We start from the raw sequence: 23,591 nt of genomic DNA on the forward strand, positions 1-23,591 counted from the left end.
TAAATTGTAGCATTTAAATGATAAATATTATAAAGTGATTGTTAAAATCACGAGTTTACTTTTTATGGTAATTTTTCCCAGTCGATCATTACTTACACGGAAAATAATGTGCAGTATCATTTACTACAAGATTGCAGTAAATGTTTCTGTAGTTACAAATATCATATAAATGATAACAGTTATTCAATATGCGTCAAATTCTACTAAGTCAATAAGTTAAATTTACTCCAATCTTGCGGTAAATTCTACTGCACACTGCAGTAACAAATACTCCACGCGGGAGTTGAAAGTACTACAGAAGGAACCGTTCCCGCTATTTCGCCATTTTGGGGTTAGTCTCTTGTTAGTATACTCGTTAATTTTACCGTCTCATAAATAATCATCTGTAAATAAAATACTAAACGTCATATAAAAATAAAAATTAAAAAAAAAAATACAGACATCTTTTTTAAATTCATACTTTTTTAAAACCCAAATATATTTAGGGTAATTATTTACAAGTGGGGTCCACCCTATTTTCGGCCATATCTAGGTGAAGCATTAACATTATTTAATTTTTTTTTATTCTGCTTATTTTTATGACGTATTTATGATAAAAAATGTCGTGAGAGAAAAAAAATAAAGATTTCGTCAGCTTTTTTGCCATCTAAAGTTGCAAAAAAAATTGGCTGTCATTTTTTTGGATAAAATTTCTATTTTATCTTCTTTGATGTTTTTGATATATATATATTTTTTTTTTTTTTTTAAAAATACATAAAAAAACGAACAATTAAAAAAAAATGATCAATTTGATAAAAAAAAAAAAAAAAAATTAACATGGCCCAGTATGGGTGAACCCCACTTGTAAATAATTACCATATTTATTATCTATAAATAACTCAGTAAGTAATTTTTGATTATAAACTATAAAAATTTAAGGTTATATACCGTTTATTTTTATGCAATTGGTTAACCGTATATTAAGTAAATTGAACTACAATTGGAGTTACAAATACCGCATGCTGTAGCATATCTTACTTTTTACTACAGTTAACGCTTAACTACAATATTGGAGTAAATCTACCTACAATTTGGAGTTGTCTCAGGTCATACTCCAGCCTGCGGTAAATGGAACTACAGTTGTTGTTGCCACTACCACAATTTATTTTCCGTGTATTATAGACTATTATTTATTACAGTTTACTTTTTTACGTTCAAATTATTTTCATGGTTCAAGAATTTTCATCTTGATTCAAATTAAATTTTTTTTCAGTGTCAATGGAGTAATTTAAAATGATATTATTTTATTTAATTATCAATATTAGTAACATCATAAATAAAAATAAATATTGTTAAAAAAATTAACTCTATTAAAGTGAAAAATACTGAACAAACATTTTTTTCTCCACTTAAATAAATTTTACTTTGTTCAAAAATTTTTCTCTCGAATCAATTCAATTTTTTTTTTTTTTATCAATGTAGTACTACACATCCATCCACATTAGCCCAAGATAAAAGTATTGAAATACGGAAATGTAAATAATAAGTATGTGTTAAATGAGTGTATGATATGTGTAAAAGATAGCAAGTTTTATAGTATTGTATGATTCCTTCTTATTCTACTTGGACTCTACTTGATTTAACGCTCGAGGAACATTTCGATATCGATTCGGTCACGCGCATTTATGATGTACATGCATAATTCTGTACCCAGCCAAAGCTATTCTATTATACCTACTGTATATCGTTCTTTGACCCATAGTCTTTTCACTTATTTTTTCTCAATTTGTTTAATACAAAGGCTTTTGTTCGTATAACTCGATACTTTTTAGATAAAGAACAAAAACCAGTCATTTATGGATGATAAATAAAACACAGATTAATTTATCGATGAATAAATTAGTGGATAGGTAAATTAAAGACTTAAGCTGACCGAACCGGGAATTATTTACAGATTAATTAAACTAAAAAAATCGATTACGCGACCAGAGTCGCAGAAATATATTTATTTATTAATTATCTCACGTCAAATTTTAACACGAAATTGACTTTATATGCCAAAGAATAAATAAATAATATTTTATAGAATAAAAATAAACAAAACTTTATAAATATCAAAAAATTTCTCGTTATTTTTCATTAAAAATATTTATATACATATTTAACTTTTATCTTTAAGTATGTGGCTAAAATCTCGTACAAGTCCTTGGATTTCGATTTCACTTTTATCGCGTTAATAAATCTAGTTATAGATATAAATAGAAATTTATATTTTTTAGCAATAAATATATAAAGTTTTATTTAGAGAAATTTATTTATAAGTTTTCACAATGAATATATTAACATCTGGACGTTTTTTTTTTTTTTTTTTTTTAGTTCATAATATTTCGTGATCCCAGTATCGTTTCTTAAACTTTTTTATTTTTGTTTTTGTTTCTGTTTCGGTTTTATTTTTTTCCTCTTCCTCGTATTCTTTTGCACAACAAGTCAACGAGTAAAGGAACGTCCGGGCGGTGAATACGGGTAGAAAAAGTGGTCCGCCAGCAGCTCGTTAAGTGCCATTTCGTGGAGATAAAAAATTGCATATAAGACATGGTAAAAGAATTGGCGGAAAGTCTTCTGTTTACTTGATTTATTCAAACCAAAAATATATTCTTTAAATTTATATATTTCATTTTTAAAATATATATATATATTTATATATTTACATATTTATAATATAGGGGATTGTATCGGGCGGTTACGAAGTAGGTTTTGTAAATATGCCATTGGTTATATGCATGTAGTAAGATATGAATTATAAATATGGAATATGTATAGTATAAGTCAACAATGATATACATGTAATAATTGAAGGCTGTCTTTTGTTATGTTCCGTTCGATCGGTCTTTAGATGTTTTATACACATACATATATACACCACGTCAGATATCATATAAACTACTGTAATATAATATTGCTACTCTATATTGCATGTTAGTCAGCCAGCTTAAAAAGTTTTCACATAATAATTTTATAGCGAACAAAACTTCACCCCTTGAGTTAGGGAACGTATGAAAAATATACACGTAGAAAATTTATGTACTGTTCAATTTACTTTCCTTCAAGAAAATTTCAATTGTTGTTTTCTTAAATTACTTTTTTAATATTTAAAACACCGCGATAAAATTTTAATCAGGTTAGGTATGATATCAAAAATTTGTATTTTATGATCAAAGAAAATTGTTTTATGATTAAACTACTTAAAAAATTTTTTATTCAGTTATTGACAAAGAAATCTATATTAATAAAAGAGTAAGCAAAAAATTTTGTGGCCAGTGTATTGATATGATAAAATGGGTTTTTATGGTTAAATTTCTTACCATTAGTCAATTTATGATGATAAGTATTTAGGCTGCATTCGAAAATTCTCCATCTCTAGATACATTATTAAGAAATGACCTTGTATCTCGTGAACTATTGACAATTTTAAAGATGTAAGCTCATCCCGATGTTACACTCATCGAGACCTTTCATTTGAGTACCCACATCAATTTTTCATATATTTATATATATTATATATATGTATATATAAAAAATATATCAAAATGCATGTGGATACTCAAATGAAAGCTCTTGATGAGTGTAACATCGGGATGAGCTTATATTTTTAAAAAGGTCAATATTTGAGAAAGTACAGTGCAATTTAACATAATTAAGAAATGACCTTGTATTTCGTGAACTAATGACATTTTTAAGGATATAAGCTCATCCCGACATTACACTCATCGAGACCTTTCATTTGAGTACCCACATCAATTTTTCATATATTTATATATATTATATATTTGTATATATAAAAAATATATCAAAATGCATGTGGATACTCAAATGAAAGCTCTTGATGAGAGTAACATCTAGATGAGCTTATATCTTTAAAAACGTCAATAGTTAAGAAAATACAGTGCAATTTAATAGATATCTTGTGAATTATTGATATTTTTAAAGATATAAGCTCATCCCGACATTACACTCATCGAGACCTTTCATTTGAGTACCCACATCAATTTTTCATATATTTATATATATTATATATATGTATATATAAAAAATATATCAAAATGCATGTGGATACTCAAATGAAAGCTCTTGATGAGTGTAACATCGGGATGAGCTTATATTTTTAAAAAGGTCAATATTTGAGAAAGTACAGTGCAATTTAACATAATTAAGAAATGACCTTGTATTTCGTGAACTATTGACATTTTTAAGGATATAAGCTCATCCCGACATTACACTCATCGAGACCTTTCATTTGAGTACCCACATCAATTTTTCATATATTTATATATATTATATATTTGTATATATAAAAAATATATCAAAATGCATGTGGATACTCAAATGAAAGCTCTTGATGAGAGTAACATCTAGATGAGCTTATATCTTTAAAAACGTCAATAGTTAAGAAAATACAGTGCAATTTAATAGATATCTTGTGAGTTATTGATATTTTTAAAGATATAAGCTCATCCCGACATTACACTCATCGAGACCTTTCATTTGAGTACCCACATCAATTTTTCATATATTTTATATATTTATATATATGTATATATGAAAAATTGATGTGGGTACTCAAATGAAAGGTCTCGATGAGTGTAATGTCGGGATGAGCTTATATCTTTATAAACGTCAATATTTAAGATAGTACAGTCCAATTTAACCTAATTCATTATTTAATAAAGCAAAATTTTTATTTAAATTTTTACTTGCTTTGTATTAAAATTTTTTTGGTTAAAAATACTTTACTAAGGCTTAAAAATAGTTATCTTACTAATAGGCTTTCTGTTTGCACAAATAATATGCGAGAAGATCTAAAACTGATTAATCTTCCTCGCCACCTAGTGGTGTACGCGTCATCTATTTCTAAACTTGATAAATGTAATTGCCCAAAGTATTTGATGGGAAGCTCGGAGTGATTTAGATCATCAAGTAGTGCAGAGACTAGTGTGGTGCATAACATTATAATCAACTGTCAATCGAGTATCTGGGAAGCTGATCGCTATCTCATAAATAGGTTATGTCCTCAACGGGGTAATAAGGGTTGAATTGATGTTGAGTAGACAAGGCAAAGGGTTATACCTAGAGATATACATCTAACATATTACATGCAGATTGAACCGTGAAATTAGGAGCCAAGAATAGAATTCTCCAGCGCATCGTCTCGTCATATAATGCCTGTTATAACTCGAATCATCTTAAAATATATAATATCGCAACTTTTTTAGATTCTTTGCAAGATAAAAACTTTTTGTTCAATATGAAATTATGCCTTATAGATCTGATAAAGATATTACATTATTTTTTGATTCTGCTTTTTTTAGGAGTTTTTTTTTTATTATTCACCATATTTGAACAAAGAACAGAATATTGAGGTCACCATGTTAGATTTTAAAGACTAGGATATATATAGTATGAAGGGGAACTGTACGAACACATGTTTAAACAGCTAATATTTTTAAAATCTACAAATCATTTTTTTTTTACTGTAATTTATTAGATTTATATTAAGAACACGATTAATTCTTTATGATAAATTATTAAGATAGAAAAAAATGTTCTAGTCTATTTTTATCCGAAAACTAACAGGATATGTTGAATAAAATAAATCTCATTAAGAAGCTTTAATAATTAATTACAGAATTTAAACAGAAGACAAAATATTTAAAAATATTCAGAAGAAAACCTAAAATTTTCGCTGTTAAATTAAATCAATATTGAGTATCAAATTAAATTATCTTAAAGTGTCTACTCTGTAGAAAATTACTCTGTGGTACAGACAGGTTAAGTGAATATTTTGCACGATAAAAATTATATTTGCTTATTTATTCATAATATATTAATAAAATTTAAAAAAAAAAAACAATTTTATTACACTGATAGAAGGATTTAGTAACAAAATTTTTATTTATTTATTTGGGAGAAACAAATATTTTGTACCCTTCAATATTATTTGTTACAGTTTAATAAATGATTTCTTCATATGAATAAAGCCTTATTACATGGAAATAAATATTTAGTTCCACCAAATAATATTTAGTAACAGGTACTAAATATTTATTTGGTAAGTATTGTCGGTAGATGGCTATACTTTAATTCCAATGTTTATGCGATACATAACCTACTCAATAACTCAAATTATTTTATTCAGCTCGATTTTGGGAGATTTATCAAATCTTTACAACCACACATACTCCCAATAAATGGCTTCTATTTATGTCTTTTTTCAGTGGAGTTTAGTTTACATTTTTCAATTTGTCTATTATTGATATGTTAAAAACTTGTTTAATTTTTAATTTTATAAATATCTCAAACAAATAAAAATAATTTAATGAGATTCTTTTCTTTATAATACCTTACATTTTTACTTAAAATTATTTATTTTAATTATTTCGATTTATTTTAAGTTAAAAAGTTAGGTTACACGTTAAAATTAGTTAAAAAATTAATTTCTTTGATACCAATAAACGATTTATTGAGTAGCAATAAATCATTTGTTGAATACTACTAAATATTTATTTGGTGGGACTAAATGGGCTTAAATAAATGATTTAGTACCTATTACTAAATATTTGGTAATGAAACGTTTGTTACTAAATGATTTAGTATCTGTTACTAAATCTTATTAAATAAAACTACATCCTTCTATCAGTGTAGGTACTAAATATTTCTTTAGTAAGTATTGTAGGCAGATGGCTATACTTTAATTCCAATGATTATGCGATACATAACCTACTCAATAACTTAAATTATTTTATTCCGCTCGATTTTGGGAGATTTATCAAACCTTTACAAACACACATACTCCCAATAAATGGTTTCTATTTATGTCTTTTTTCAGTGGAGTTTAGTTTACATTTTTCAATTTGTCTATTATTGATATGTTAAAAACTTGTTGAATTTTTAATTTAATAAAATTTAAATTTAATAAAATTCCTTTCTTTATAATACCTCATGTTTTTGCTTTAAATTATTTATTTTAATTATTTTGATTTATTTTAAGTTAAAAAGTTAGATTACACGCTAAAATTAGTTAAAAAATTAATTTCTTTGATACCAATAAACGATTTATTGAGTAGCAATAAATCATTTGTTAAATACTACTAAATATTTATTTGGTGGGTCTAAATAGGCTTTAATAAATAATTTAGTACCTAATTACTAAATATTTGGTAATGAAAGGTTTATTACTAAATCTTATTAAATAGAACTAAATCTTTCATCCATTAATGAATTTTTTTTATAAATTCAATTTTACACTTAAAATTGAATTTATAAAAAAGCAAAATCACAATTTCACCTCATTCATTGCTTATACTTCAAGTAACTATAAAATTACATGTATTGTAAAAACAAAAGTTCAAATGATAGTTTAATATTTACATTAAAGGTTACAAACAATCAATAGCGTCTGCGAAAGTTTATCCCAACAAAGAAATAAATAAATAAAAAAAATTGCAAAGAAATAATTTAAAAAATTTCTTTAAACATTGACTTAGTGTCGTTACATCGCCTTTTACGCGGTCATTGGACTTCTCTGGAGTGTATAGTAATACTTATTCCATTGTATTTGACGGCAAAGGCGTAACTGCTCTATCACAGCTACAACTTTCAATGTGTCCATATTATTGCATAATACTATTATTGATATTTTCATTATATCAACTTTACGTATTATACAACTGGTACGATGATATAAATTCAATTTTTTATTACACTTATCCATCAAACTTTTTACCTTTCTCAATTCGTAAAAGGGCTCTATTTTAAATACCTAAATATCTTAGCAGAACAGAAATAAAATTTTAATTTATTTTAAAAAAGAACTGACCTTCGAGACGTATTATTTCGTCGACGTAAGTCCCACGCACCATTTCTTTATTTTCTTCCAAGACTCGGTTTACTCCCATCCTATTCAGAAAGCCAGCATCTAATCATTTAGCTGCTATAATTATCTCTGATCTTTTCTTATATTATAGATGCTCCAGGGGATTTTTAAAAGAAAAAACGCATGAGCAATTATGAATAAACAAGGTGTGATTGGAATGCCGTATTGAGAATAAACTATAGATAAATTTATTGTTCAACACCTATAGTTCGTATCAATAAACGCGATAAACTATTTTTCATTTTTTATTCACCAGAATAGAACATTATTGTAATTTATAGTGACATATTTATATCTTTTGGATATCAAAGTGGAAATTTATTGTGTCTAAAATTAAATATTGAAAAAAAAAATAACACTTTGTGGAGAAAAATATTATTTTGTGTGGTTTGTGATTCACTTTTACAAAATACGTTAGCTAGGTTATCAAAGCAGGGCATATGGCCCTGGACTATGGTATCTCCAGTATGCACCATCCAAATCATTTAGGTACGTATTTTTTCTTGCTATTTTACCAAAAAAATGATAACAATGTTTTTACTATTTTTTTTACTTATATAAGAAATGTAAAATGGTTTTTAAAAGGTTTTTATTTATCAACATTTTCTCTCGTATATAAACAGGTAATAATATCCTTAATTATTAAATAACATACTTTAATTTACAATTATATTTAGAATTTTTATCAATGATGTTCTTATCAAAAATCAGTTATTGAAAAAATATAAATATTTTTTAGATATTATTAATTTTCTCTTAATATAAAATAACAATAATATTAGTAATTTAATTTAAGTGTGTAATGCTATGAAAAATTTTAAATTTAAAAATATCAAAAACCATTGCAACGTTAAAGTGTAAAATGGTTAGATAATACAAGCGGTCAATTTTTGGCCAGTTGAGTTGTTTAATTTTGGCAAGATTGTAGACTTAATTTTAGCTTTTAAATAATAAAAAAATACTTATTCTATTGATATAAATGTTTTAAGATGGATCCACGAAAATTTAATTTTTTTTGAAAAATAGAGATTTAATGTCATGCAATTTATGGTATAATTTTAAAGATTAAATTGTTGAATAACTAATTTTTAATGAATAGTCGGTATAATTCGTTCTAATCTAACCAATTATAATAATGAGCTATTTTTATCATCTGTTAAATAATTTTTTAAATAATTTGAACATTTTTTAGATTTGAAATTTGAATTACAAGAAAAAAGTTTACACGAAATTTTTAAAAAAATTTATTCGGCCAGAAAATTTATCAACAAAAAAATTTGTAAAAAAAATAAACCTAAAATTGTTCAATTAAAGTAATAAAAAATTCAACAATACTTAAAAAAACAAATTAAGTTTAAAAATTTGAGTTATTGTTTTTGAAAATAGAACTAATTTTTTTATAAATTAATCTCGTATCAAAATAAATATAAATACAAATATCATTAATCACTCGCTGTTTAATAAATCGATCGATAGTCAAGTTACGTATATTTAATTTTAATTGTCATCGTTTATAAATAAACAATTATCTATAAGAATAAACTTAGCTCGGTTGTGTATCAAGTGTTTATCATAAGAGCTATTGTGTATTACAACTTGTACGTACACTTGCGTAACTTTTTAGATAATGACTATGGCTTAGACAACAATCACAGGTTTATTACTGTATGATATTTTTCGCGACATGCCTCAGGGATAGATACAGTCGTCTGGATAATAATAACTCGATCGATAAGGATAACAATAGCTGTCACTTCCCTCTTTGTGGGTCTATACTCCATTCTGTGTCATATTGCTCACGGTATAACTTTTAATTTATAAATCAGAGCCAGAGTGTGCTGGTGGAACAGAAAAAATCAATTTCATTATACAACCGGTCTATTATTCGCGTGGAGAATTAAAAAAAAAAAAAAAAAGATAAATCAACTTTTTATCATAATCTGTTAGAAAAAGTTTTATTAGTAAATAAAAGCTGTGGATCGAGTTTTAAATTCATTTTATCGTAATTGCGCAACACTGCTATTAATAGAAGCCTCAACATTGACGCATTGACAATAAAAAAAATTCACGTTATCAAAGTCACGATGACATTTTAAAAATACGGTGGACATTCAAGAACAAAGAACCAGAATTCAATACAAATGTGTGTGCTGTATTATTACATTTTAAATGTTGAAAACTAAAAAAAAAAATAGTGGATTAATCATTTATATTATTATAAACTCTATTTCTAGAGTATAAGTACGTAATCAAAAGATACGCACACATGACAACGCAAATATTGCACAAGAGGATAAAGTTTATCGTAATTCGAGTTTAAAAAACTCATTGCTATTATTTTTAGAAAACAATTGGTGATTAAGCGTTGAAATTTTTCATTCATTTTTTTTATGATCAATATAATATCTTGACGAAAAATTGAACAAGACCTCTGTAATAATTTTAGTATCATCAAATGCTTTTGAAGTTATTTTTGCGAATAAATCTTTTTAGAATTTTCTATCTCAAATCCTATTTATTACGATAATATCTAAAAAGAAGTGCTCTTTATTACATGAACAGACTCTCTTTTATGCCATTGAATTATTGGAATGCTCAATATACATCAAAAGTATCGTTTTTCTATAAATCATTCTCAGTTATGTTCCAATGTAAAGTCAAGAGTTTATTTGATACAAATAAAAATTGATCAAGTTCAAAATTGGCACTAGTTCAATTTTCAAGTGTTTTACGCTGAACATTGTGAATTATTTAACGCTTTGTTCCGGACTTATTTCAAAAATCCTGTTTATGTTTCATAAAAAAATCATTCTTGCACTGATAAAAAAAATTAAATTGACTCAAGAGCCAAATTTTGATCCAAAAATACCATTTAGAAGAAAATTATTTTCTTGAGTCAAAAAATTATTCTTGATTTAAATAAATTTTTTCCCGTCTCAAGAATTAATTCTTTATTTTTTTTCAAAATGGTATTTTTGGTTCAAAATTTTGGCTCTTGAGTCAATTAATTTTTTTATCAGTGTGTAACATTAATTAAATTAAACATATAACCAAAATTTCATTTAAAAAAATCTTATAATGTGTAAAATATTTTTTCTCAATCTCTACACTTGAAATATTCAGTATAAAAATTTTTCTTTACCAAAACAAATATTTTGCATAGATTTTTTTTCAACTACAACTATTGAAGATTTGATTTTCTTCCAACTGTAAAATGGAATAAATTATCTAAAATATGGCATTAACATTTAATAACTTGGAAATACAATAAAAAGTGACACTTACACACGGTATTAAATCATCCAAAGCATTCATACGCAAAATGTAAACTCACGAATGTCAACAATAACCGTTTAAGATCCGCAGCACGTGTTTGATTTATATTACACATATCTACATATCTCGAGATTACATAAAGTAAGGTAACGATTAATTTACCAGCCACCATTTGCTTATTAATTTTAGCATACATTATATCCGTATCAAAAATCCTCTTTGCTCTCTTGTAAAATCTTTGTTTTCAATGAATAATTTATCCTCATATAAATTAAACTATTGTATTTACATTTATTTATTCGACTATTTTTATTGCTTTTTCAAATTAGTTTTCCGTCAGCACAGCACCTTCGCTGATACTCTACGGGCGAGCATGTTTCAAGAGCTACTGTACACAAATGTCAAACTATATATAGAAGCCAAGCGTCTAATATTAGCAGTCGGCCACCGGACAGAAATACAAACTCAAGCCAAAAGATTTTGTCTCATCAGATTTATCCACCCCCGTACTACACCCCCATTTTTTTAGCTCCGTTATTTTTTAATCCTACTTTCCATCAAAACACAGAAAAAAAGGTTCACTTGAGCCAAGAAAATATTTTTCTTCCTAATTATTTTATTGAGCGAAAAAAAAAATTTTTTTTTGACTAGAAATTTCACTTATTCCAACAAAATTAATTCTCTTGTTTTAAGAAATACGTATCTTGATCCAAGAAAATTTATTTAAGTCAAGAAAATCTTGTTGTTTTGAGAAAATTCAGCCTTGCTTCAAAAAATTTAGTTCTTGATAGAAGTAAATTTTCTTGTCCTGAGAAAATTTCTCTCTTGCTCCAAAAAATTAAATATAAAGATAGAAATTAATTTTCATTAATATTTTTATTGATTAACATGTCAAATGGAAGGATCAAATAATATTTCATCATTTTTTTTCATTTAATATGTATAATTGCACGCTAAAATAATATAAATTGGGTATCAAATATTAAAGAGAAAAATTTTCTCAAGGTGAGAAAATTTTTTTCTCAGCTGAAGTAGGTGGCGCTGCTTCCCTAAAGTATCTAAAAATCTTGATCAAATATGAAAATTCCTTGTATCAAGTATTTATGATAATTTGAATTAAGAAAAAAAACTTCCACCAAGTATAGAATTTCTCGAAAAATTTTTACTTCGGTCAACTCAACTTCGGTCTTCCTTCAGGTAAAAATATTTTTTTGACAAAAGAAATTTCTCTTATTCCAACAAAATTAATTCTTTTGCTTTCAGAAATACGTATCTTGATCCAAAAAAATTTACTTAAGTCAAGAAAATCTTGTTGTTTTGAGAAAATTCAGCCTCTTGCTCCAAAAAATTTAGTTCTTGATAGAAGTAAATTTTCTTGTCCTGAGAAAATTTCTCTCTTGCTCCAAAAAATTAAATATAAAGATAGAAGTAAATTTTCATTAATATTTTTATTGACTAACTTGTCAAATGGCAAGATCAAATAATATTTCATCATTTTTTTTCATTTAATATGTATAATTGCACGCTAAAATAATATAAATTGGGTATCAAATATTCAAGAGAAAAATTTTCTCAAGGTGAAAAAATTTTTTTCTCAGCTGAAGTAGGTGGCGCTGCTTCCCTAAAGTATCTAAAAATCTTGATCAAATATGAAAATTCCTTGTATCAAGTATTTATGATAATTTGAATTAAGAAAAAAAACTTCCACCAAGTATAGAATTTCTCGAAAAATTTTTACTTCGGCCAACACAGCTTCGGTCTTCCTTCAAGCACCCGAAAATTTTCTTGAGCTAAGAATTTTGTTCTCCAGTCAAGAAATTTTTCTTTTTGTGCAGAGACCTCTGTCTACCTGTGTGTTTTTTAAAACTCGCATTTTATCTCAAACGTTCGTCTATTTATTTATATACGCAGTAAACTCACATGTTAATGCAATATAAATTGGCTAGATGACTACATCAAAGAAATTTTAACATTAAAAGGGTAAAAATGTAAAATGGGTTAAAAAAATTATCTGGCTGGGTGTAAAAATATACTTTAACATTAAACGTAAACATTTCATCTTAAATATCGGTAGTTTTGAATTATTATTGCTATAAAAAACTATATCGGGTTTATTATATTACTCGGAATGTGTAGTAGTGTGTAGTGACTTTAAAATAAACTATCACTGATACTATACTGGCGTATTGCAGTCACTACTCAGCAGAATCAAATGTAACTATGTATCTGTGTATGTAGTTTATTTCGCGGTGATGTGTGCAGCAATTTCAGCTATACATATTTGTTGTGTAGATGATGATGATGATGATGATAGTATGTTGTGTTATGTGTGTGAGGAGTAGACGAAAACGAGAGAAAGAACGACGCCTGTTTCTAAACACGTGGAAGTCCTAAGACAGAAATAATCAGGGTGGCTTCTAGCCGCCAGCCATCGTATTTTTAGTTGCCACATTTCTAATTTTGTCACAAAGAGAGACAAAGCCGGGCCGAAAGGGAGTTAGACGCTTGCCGATAATGTTACGAAATACTATTTAACAGTTATTTATGTCGAATTATGTATTATTATTGAAATTTTAAATTTTTATTTGAAATATTCGGTGTATTTAATGTAATGATCTAATGATTAATGACTAATTACTCAAATATATATATAGCCAGTTAAATGTAAAAAAAAACATGTGCGCTTAAAAATAAAAATACATTACTCAGAATTACTCATAAAATATTTTACCAGCTATAAATAAAGCTTTAGAGTTTAAAAAAAAATGTTTATTGTATATATAGCGATTTTTATATATTTAGCCAAGGTTATATCGAAGGGTCTTAAACTATTTTTAAATCGCGAGCGCTAAAAAAATTTTTTCTTCAAATATTCAAGGCAATATTGACGAGTGATTTCGTTAAGTGATGGATATAGAGTCGGGTTGAGTTAGGCAACAAAAACTAACAGTTGTATAAAAAACTTTTACTCTTATATTATTTTATAGTGAAATTTTTTATTTTCACCAATATCACCTTGACCCTACACAACAATCATTATTTGCGTGACTGTTCACACTCTTACCCCTTCTCGCCGCTGGATTTTTGTGTTAAATTATTCATTTCTTATTACATTGTTTATGAATTAAAGTTAACGGTAAATTTTTTTATGATAATAGCTGTTCTTTTCAAGTATTAACTTACCGACCTAGTCCACATTCCAATCAAACTTATAACGATTATATGTCGGGTAGTTTAATGTGGATTGGCTTGCCAAGTTAATGTTCAAAAAGAGAAATTTTGAGCCAGTCAAAGAGATTATCATTATCTATATTATTGAGAAAATAAGAAAAATTTTGTGTCCAGGATAGAAATATGATAAATCGGTTTTTTCAGTGAAATTTAGTGTCATTACAAAGATCTTGATTTGAATTTGTGCCTTGTCAAGGTTTCATTTCATTTTTACCGATAGTCAATTTATTATGATAAGTATTTAGGCTGCATTCGAAAATGCTCTATCTCTAGATACATAATTAAGAAATTACCTTGTATCTTGTGAACTATTGACATTTTTAAAGATATAAGCTCATCCCGATGTTACACTCATCGAGACCTTTCATTTGAGTACCCACATCAATTTTTTCATATATTTATATATAAGTATATATGAAAAATATATCAAAAATGCATGTAGGTATTCAAATGAAAGCTCTTGATGAGTGTAACATCGACATGAGCTTATATCTTTAAAAACGTCAATGTTCGAGAAAGTACAGTGCAATTTAACATAATTAAGAAATGACCTTGTATCTTGTGAACTATTGAAATTTTTAAAGATATAAGCTCATCCCGATGTTAAACACATCGAGACCTTTCATTTAAGTACCCACATCAATTTTTCATATATTTATATATATATTATATATATGTATATATGAAAATTATATCAAAAATGCATGTGGGTATTCAAATAAAAGCTCTTGATGAGTACAACATAGAGATGAGCTTATATCTTTAAAAACGTTTATAGTTAAGAAAGTACAGTGCAATTTAACATAATGAAGAAATGACCTTGTATCTTGTTAACTATTGACATTTTTAAAGATATAAGCTCATCCCGATGTTACACTCATCGAGACCTTTCATTTGAGTACCCACATCAATTTTTTCATATATTTATGTAATATATATATATATATATATATATATGAAAAATATATCAAAATACATGTGGGTACTCAAATGGAAGCTCTTGATGAGTGTAACATCGACATGAGCTTATATCTTTAAAAACGTCAATGTTCGAGAAAGTACAGTGCAATTTAACATAATGAAGAAATGACCTTGTATCTTGTGAACTATTGAAATTTTTAAAGATATAAGCTCATCCCGATGTTAAACTCATCGAGACCTTTCATTTAAGTACCCACATCAATTTTTCATATATTTATATATATATTATATATATGTATATATGAAAAATATATCAAAAATGCATGTGGGTATTCAAATAAAAGCTCTTGATGAGTGTAACATCGGGATGAGCTTATACCTTTAAAAATGTCAATATTTAAAAAAGTACAGTGCAATTTAACAAAAGTCATTATTTAATAAAACAAAATTTTATTTATGTATAGTTTACAAATCACGGCAGTCACATAGTGACTGCAATGTTGCTAGTCATAAATAAAATCTTTAACTTAAAATATCAATAATAATAAATAAATGAAAAAGAGGAAGATTTACTGAAATTTCTTATATATCTTATTATGCAAGTAAAGCTAACAATATAATAGTGTTAAAACTATCAATTACGCAGCACTTAGCTGAACTTAGGTACTTGAGCCACACATGAGCCACTGTTCAACGTAAAATATAAATTGTTATTTTCTCAACGTATTAGCCACCAGGTTATAATAATATAAGCCTATTATTTATTTACCATGTAATATTCTTAATAATAAGTTTAATTTTTCACTTTAAATTAGATCCCAATAATATTTTTCAACTATGTTATTAAAAAATTAAAAATACAAGGGATATAACTTTAATATACTTGAACTTTTTTCAACTACAGACAATAGAGACTTCTATAAATAAGTACCAATGCATGATTCATTAGTAACCTAAACATAATTTATAATAAACGTCACAGTTATTAATTAAGAGATCGGTAGATATTTATCGTTTGACGCTAATTGAATATTTAAACAGTCCACAACTTCCATTACAGTGCTGCATAATGCATGTAAGGTCATATTATTACGATTAGATTGTTTACGATATAATCTGGTGATTCACTCTTTCATTGAATAAAACAATACTTTGTTTTCTACGAATTAACCTCTAAACGTTTTATTTTGTAAATTTAACGATTCCATTTTTATTTTTATTATTTTATAAATTACATAGCTGCTCATATATTGCTATGAGTCTATCAAATGATTCACGTATTTATTTAACATTTACTCCGGCCCATTAAATGTTAAATATTTGCTCTGAGAAGAGGTGACTATCGATCAAATATATTTTTAGTTCAGTATTTCATGCAATCAATGAAATGGAATAATTTAATTTTTGTATCTTTAATTCATTAATAATTTCTTCTTTCAAGTAACAATTAAAAATCAATAGAAACATCTGGCTATTTGCATATATCGATTATAAAAATTACATTGATCATCAAAGTTAATTATCATATCTAAATAACACCTTGATGAATAATTTTTGTAATTTATATCAATTAATACCAGCTGCGAAAAAATGTTTACAACAAAAAATATTTGATCTAAAAATATTGCGTACTTTTAAGACAATTTTTACATCATCGAGAAAAATTACGACGTTAATTAAAACTAGCAACCTTGCAGTCACTTTGTGACTGCCGTGATTTGTAAACTATATTTAAATAAAATTTTGTTTTATTAAATAATGATTTTTGTTGAATTGCACTGTACTTTCTTAAATATTGACATTTATAAAGATATAAGCTCATCCCGATGTAACACTCATCAAGAGCTTTCATTTGAGTACCCACATGCATTTTTGATATATTTTTTATATATTCATATATATAAATATATAAAATATATCAAATATTGATGTGGGTACTCAAATGAAAGGTCTCGATGACTGTAATGTCGGAATGAGCTTATATCTTTAAAAATGTCAATAATTCACAAGATACAAGGTCATTTCTTAATTTCGTGAAATTGCACTATACTTTCTTAACTATCAACGTTTTTAAAGATATAAGCCCATCTCGACGTTACACTCATCAAGAGCTTTCATTTGAGTACCCACATGCATTTTGATATATTTTTCATATATTCATATATATAATATATATAAATATATGAAAATTTGATGTGGGTACTCAAATGAAAGGTCTCGATGAGTGTAATGTCGGAATGAGCTTATATCTTGAAATAGTTCACAAGATATAGTTCACAAGATACAAGGTCATTTCTTAATTATGGTAAATTGCACTGTACTTTCTTAAATATTGACGTTTTTACACGCTTTTTATTAGCTTCACTTGTATGTCCGTTAGTCAGTTCGCCAGTTTTTCCGTTTGTCAATTTGTCAGTTTGTCAGTTTGTCAGTTTGTCAGTATGTCAGTATGTAACTCTCCTTCGCATAAAGAGACTACCATAATGATATTATTTAAATTTTGATTATTATCAACCTAGAACCCAGGTGATGACCTTCCTAGTCATCCTCTGATGACCATCCCGAAGTTATATCTCGAAACCAGGTGTTTTCCTCCGTAGGTTTTCATCGGGAATGGCACAGATAAACCTGTACATCAACCCGGAATCCTCTGATGACCATCCCGAAGTTATATCTCGAAACCAGGTGTTTTCTTCCGTAGGTTTTCATCGGGAATGGCACAGATAAACCCGTACATCAACCCGGAATCCTCTGATGACCATCCCGAAGTTATATCTCGAAACCAGGTGTTTTCCTCCGTAGGTTTTCATCGGGAATGGCACAGATAAACCCGTACATCAACCCGGAATCCTCTGATGACCATCCCGAAGTTATATCTCGAAACCAGGTGTTTTCCTCCGTAGGTTTTCATCGGGAATGGCACAGATAAACCCGTACATCAACCCGGAATCCTCTGATGACCATCCCGAAGTTATATTTCGAAACCAGGTGTTTTCCTCCGTAGGTTTTTTACACGCTTTATATTAGCTTCACTTGTATGTCAGTTTGTCAGTATGTAACTCTCCGTGGGTAATTTGCGCGCCTGAATATTTTGATAATCAACAAATAATAGTTTAAAAACTAAAAATCACGCTTTTATAAATAAACCAAACTAAAAAGTAAAAATAAATAATAGTTTAAAAAAACTAAAAACACGTTTTATAGAAAATCAAACTGTAGAAAATAAATTTTAATAAATTTAAATTAAGAATAGTGTTAAAAATTTCAATAAATATAAATTAATAATAGTGTAAATAAAAAATGTATTTTATTTTAAAAAGCGTAAGTGCATGGTGTCAATAGTTATAAATATTTTATTGACAGATATGAGTAGAGTGATTATCATTTTGATATCTTAAAAAGCACCCCACGCTTTTTTAAAATAAAATACATTTTTTATTTACACTATTATTAATTTATATTTATTGAAATTTTTAACACTATTCTTAATTTAAATTTATTAAAATTTATTTTCTATTTTTTAGTTTGGTTTTCTATAAAAAGCGTGTGTTTAGTTTTTAAACTATTATTTTGAAGATATAAGCCCATCCCGATGTTACACTCATCAAAAGCTTCCGTTTGAGTACCCACATGCATTTTTAATATATTTTTCATATTATTTTTTTCATATTATAAATTTTTTATATTATAAAAATTATTATATATATATATATGCAGCATATATATATATATATATATATATATATATATATATATATATATATATATATATATATATATATATATATATAAAATATATGAAATATATGAAAAATTGATGTGGGTACTCAAATGAAAGATCTCGACGCGTGTAACATCGGTATGAGCTTATATCTTTAAAAATGTCAATATTTCACAGAATAAAAGGTCATTTCTTAATTATGCATCTAGAGATAGAGCATTTTCAAATTTTAAATACTTATTATAATAAATTGACTATCGGTGAGAATAAAATTAAACCTTGAAAAGAAATAAATTCAAGTCAAGACCCTTGTAATGACTAAAAAAACCAATTTTATCATATGACTATCCTGGAAACAAATTTTCTCTTATCCTCTTAATAATATAGATGTCAATTATAATTAATTAAAGTCTAAATTCTTTTTTATTACAAAAATAAAAAAAAATCAAAATAAAGAAAATGAATGAAGTAATTAAACAGCATCAAATTACAAATCATCTACATCCTGACAGTAGTTTATTTTGTGATGATGAGCATAATAAATAGACCTTTCATGTCTATGACATCACTAGAATCTATTTAAATAGTTATAAATAAAATAAGAGCGTGAGGTATTAAAATTAATCTTAATCATAAGTTATAAAATGAGGGTCTAAGTGCGTACATCCGGACTGTGTATGCTCCAGCGTACATAAAATAGTACATATGTATGCATCTGTATATACTTTGCTGTTTGGTATGCTTGACGCAATTATCTTAATTAGTGTAGGCCCTAATTATTTTTATTTTCAATATTAACTGGTATATATCCTATATAATATGTGTTGTATACATTGCGCGTATATTTGTATGACAAAGAATAAAATAAAACTCAATTGTCGGTCATTGACCGTTGTTATTATCATTATTGTTGCTATTGTACACACCAGTGAGATACATACATAATGTTAAATTTAATAATAATAAATGTATGGACAAGCGAGTGGTGAATTATCTTGCTGAGATAAATAATCATTGATATTAAAAGTCGTAGCAGTAATAAGAATGATTGACTTTTTTATATCCATATTAATTTATTGGTTGTCTCAGTTGATGATTTGTTGACTGCTACTCAATCTCTTTAATGTAACAACACTCTCGTTACATTTTGTTGAGCACATGGATAATAATAGTGAGAAGGAACACGTATGACCGGCTACTTTTCTTATATTATCTTTTATGTTTTATTATATTATTATATTATAGTATAGAGTGTATATAGGCATAGCATATAGAGTTTTTTATGTTTGGCTGGATTATGTTAGTAAGTTAAAGTGCCAGTACAGCAACTATAAACAGACAAAGATAGTAAAAGCGTATTTTAAAGTAATATAATGTTAAGGGGCTCGACTGACTTTGTGCTACTCAGAGTAAAGTGTGCGGTTTTCTCTCAACTGTACTGTGTATAACGTGATTGCGCCCACACGTTGTAAATCGACAAGCGCGACCGCAATATATATTGCGTTACTGCCGATTTATTGGAATATTATCGTCGACGGCTGATTAATGGCTCTTCCGAGTGGTGTAAAGCAACAAGATCCCGTTCTTTCGTGATATATTTTATGATAAAACCCAAATGCCAATCTTTATTTACTTTTTTTTTTTTTTTATTTATTATCATTACATGGTCAAAAATTGCGGGTTGATTTTTTTTAAATTAAAATTTTTAATTACACTGATAGAAGAATTTAGTACGGAGTACTAAACTGATTTAGTAACAAAATTTTTGGTCATTTATTTGGGAGAAACAAATATTTTGTACCTATCAATATTATTTGTTACAGTTTAAAAAATAATTTCTTTATATGAACAAAGCCTTATTACATGAAAATAAATATTTAGTTCCACCAAATAATATTTAGTAACAAGTACTAAATATTTATTTGGCAAGTATTGTCGGTAGATGGCTATGCTTTAATTCCAATGTTTATGTGATACATAACCTATTCACTAACTCAGATTATTTTATTCAGCTCGATTTTCGGAGATTTATTAAACCTTTAAAAACACACATACTCCCAATAAATGTCTTCTATTTATGTCTTTTCTCAGTGGAGTTTAGTTTACATTTTTAATTTGTCTATTATTGATATGTTAAAAACTTGTTTAATTTTTAATTTTATGAATGTCTCAAACAAAAAAATTAGGAAAACGGTTGACCCTAAAGGCCATCTCTGCAACTTCCCGCTAATTCCGTTAATCCTGGCCGTTTTTTTTTTGAGTTTTTCGAGCTTAAAAATGCAATCTGTGTATTGTTTTGAGCTCTCCGAGTTTAAAAAGATACCATTTCTATGCTTTTGAGCTCTTTGAGCTCAAAAGTCTGATAGAGGTTTCATCAAACACTATTTTTTGAATTTTCAAACCGCAATAACTTTTGAATTAATGAACCGATTTTTACGCGGTTAGCGGCATTCTACGCAGTTTTTGAATCTTATAATGAATTTTTAAGTTTAAATTAGTTGAACTAGAAATTTCGAGTAACTCTGAAAACACTTTTTTCGGTTTTCTTTCGTTCACGATATCTCTCGAACGAATCAACCGATTTTGACCGGATTGGCGGCGATCGACGTGGTTTTTCAAGGTTGAGAGCTGATTAGTTTTTGGAATCGATCGGTTGAGCCGTTTAAAAGTAATCCCAAAAAAATCACTTCAGAAAAAATTTTTTTTCCTACTTTTTTTTAGATTTCTCCAAATTTCTCAAAATCTATCGGTCCGAATCGATTCAAATTCACAGAAAATCTAAGTTTGGCGAAGCCCTTTCGAATGGCACCAACCGCGATGAAATCGATTCAACCGTTCAAAAGTTATAAGAGGTTTACACACACACATACATACAGACATAGTGACACCCTCGCGGGAATAGTCAGGAAAGCTTCCTAGGACCTCAAAACGTCGAGATCTGATGAAAACTCGATTTTCGAAAAACGGGATAAAACCAATAACTTCCCGATTTTTGAAAATTTTCAATTTTCTTAGCGGGAAGTTAAAAATATAATTTAATGAGATTCTTTTCTTTATAATACCTTATATTTTAACTTAAAACTATTTATTTTAATTATTTTCATTTATTTTAAGTTAAAAAGTTAGGTAACACGCTGAAATTAGTTAAAAAATTAATTTCTTTGATACCAATAAACGATTTATTGAGTAGCAATAAATAATTTGTTAAATACTACTAAATATTTATTTGGAGGAACTAAATGGGCTTTAATAAATGATTTAGTATCTATTACTAAATATTTGGTAATGAAAGGTTTGTTACTAAATCATTTAGTATCTGTTATTAAATCTTATTAAATAGAACTAAATCCTTCTATCAGTGTAAGGAGATCCAAGTACCCTGCTAGTGTAATGAATGTCTATAAAAAAATAATTTTGTTATCTTAAAATTAATTTTTAAATTAGGTAATAACATTTTTGAGAAAATTTCCGAAACATTTACTCATTGAATAATTATTAACATTCAATTGACTAATAAAAAATACAGCACTCTGAATTACCGGTAATCACTTGACAACACCGCAAGAGTTCTCTAACCTTCAAATTTATTTATGTCTTCTGTCTAACTAAAATGACGATCTTCTAGCATTTAAAAAACCGTGGTTACTTATGCGCCGGGTTACTGCGCAAGCGGTGTTGCCAAGTCAAATACAAGACTTTAAAGAACGCAAGTTCCGAGTGATTTTTTATAAAAAATATAAAATATCTCCGTAATACGTTCGGAAAGCTACATTTTTATTGTTTTAATCTTCAGCTTATTATTTTTTCAATCAAATTCAATGAAAGTAAAATTTTTTTAAAATCGTTAACTGCATTAAATTCTTAACCAAATACACGGCTGGTGGAATCTCCACTTTAAATGTAAAAATTACAATTTTCAAACCTAATTATTCGATTAAATATCCCGGAAACCTGCTGTTTTTTAATTTTTCTATTAATTATTAAGCTACGTAGATTGAATTTACAAATTTTTAGGAAGTTTTAAAATTTTGACTTCGCTTGAATCTCCTTAATTGTTGAGCTTGCAATTTTCATTCAAATTCTACCGCTAAATTTTATGAAGTTTGTTATTGACGACCTTAGTGGTAATTTTCCTCTCTTTCATGGTTAGGAAGTCAGAAGTGATAAGAAAACTTGTTAAATTATGTTAGTGATAAGAATTTTTTTAATTGCTAGCAATTAACTCATCGACATTTTTTTTTGCTTACCTTCATTGTTGAGTTTAAACAATTATAATTAATTTTACAAACTACAATGGAAAATTTACTTGATCAAATTTTCCATTCTTTATCAAAGCATGAGCAAGTAAAAACGAGTTTTTTTTATAAATATATTTATGAAATATATTTTACGCTCTTATCAGTATTCATTTTAACAAAAGCATTTGACGTTTAATAAAATTAATTATTAATTTGCTAAAAAGTTTATTTATTAAATGAAATAAAAAAATTACGTCCACGTAAAAGATCACAATTTTTCTTTTTTTTTATGTGA

At 27.0% G+C, this 23,591-nt stretch overlaps 1 protein-coding gene across 5 annotated transcripts in view; it reads left to right on the forward strand.

Moving 5' to 3' along the window:
- The window catches only part of LOC123273887 (histone deacetylase 5), a 132,521-nt gene that overhangs the window by 52,232 nt on the left and 56,698 nt on the right, over nt 1-23,591 (forward strand). For 2 of the 5 annotated variants that reach the window (XM_044741384.1, XM_044741398.1), the window contains exon 2: nt 8,001-8,398. The exons of the other annotated variants lie outside the window; for them this stretch is intronic. In XM_044741384.1, the coding sequence (XP_044597319.1) occupies nt 8,350-8,398 (49 nt within the window). In that variant the 5' untranslated portion in view covers nt 8,001-8,349. The remainder of the gene's footprint in view (nt 1-8,000; nt 8,399-23,591) is intronic. 5 annotated transcript variants of the gene reach the window in all.

The sequence above is a fragment of the Cotesia glomerata genome, linkage group LG1, assembly GCF_020080835.1.
Source record: "Cotesia glomerata isolate CgM1 linkage group LG1, MPM_Cglom_v2.3, whole genome shotgun sequence".
Lineage (NCBI taxonomy): Eukaryota > Metazoa > Arthropoda > Insecta > Hymenoptera > Braconidae > Cotesia > Cotesia glomerata.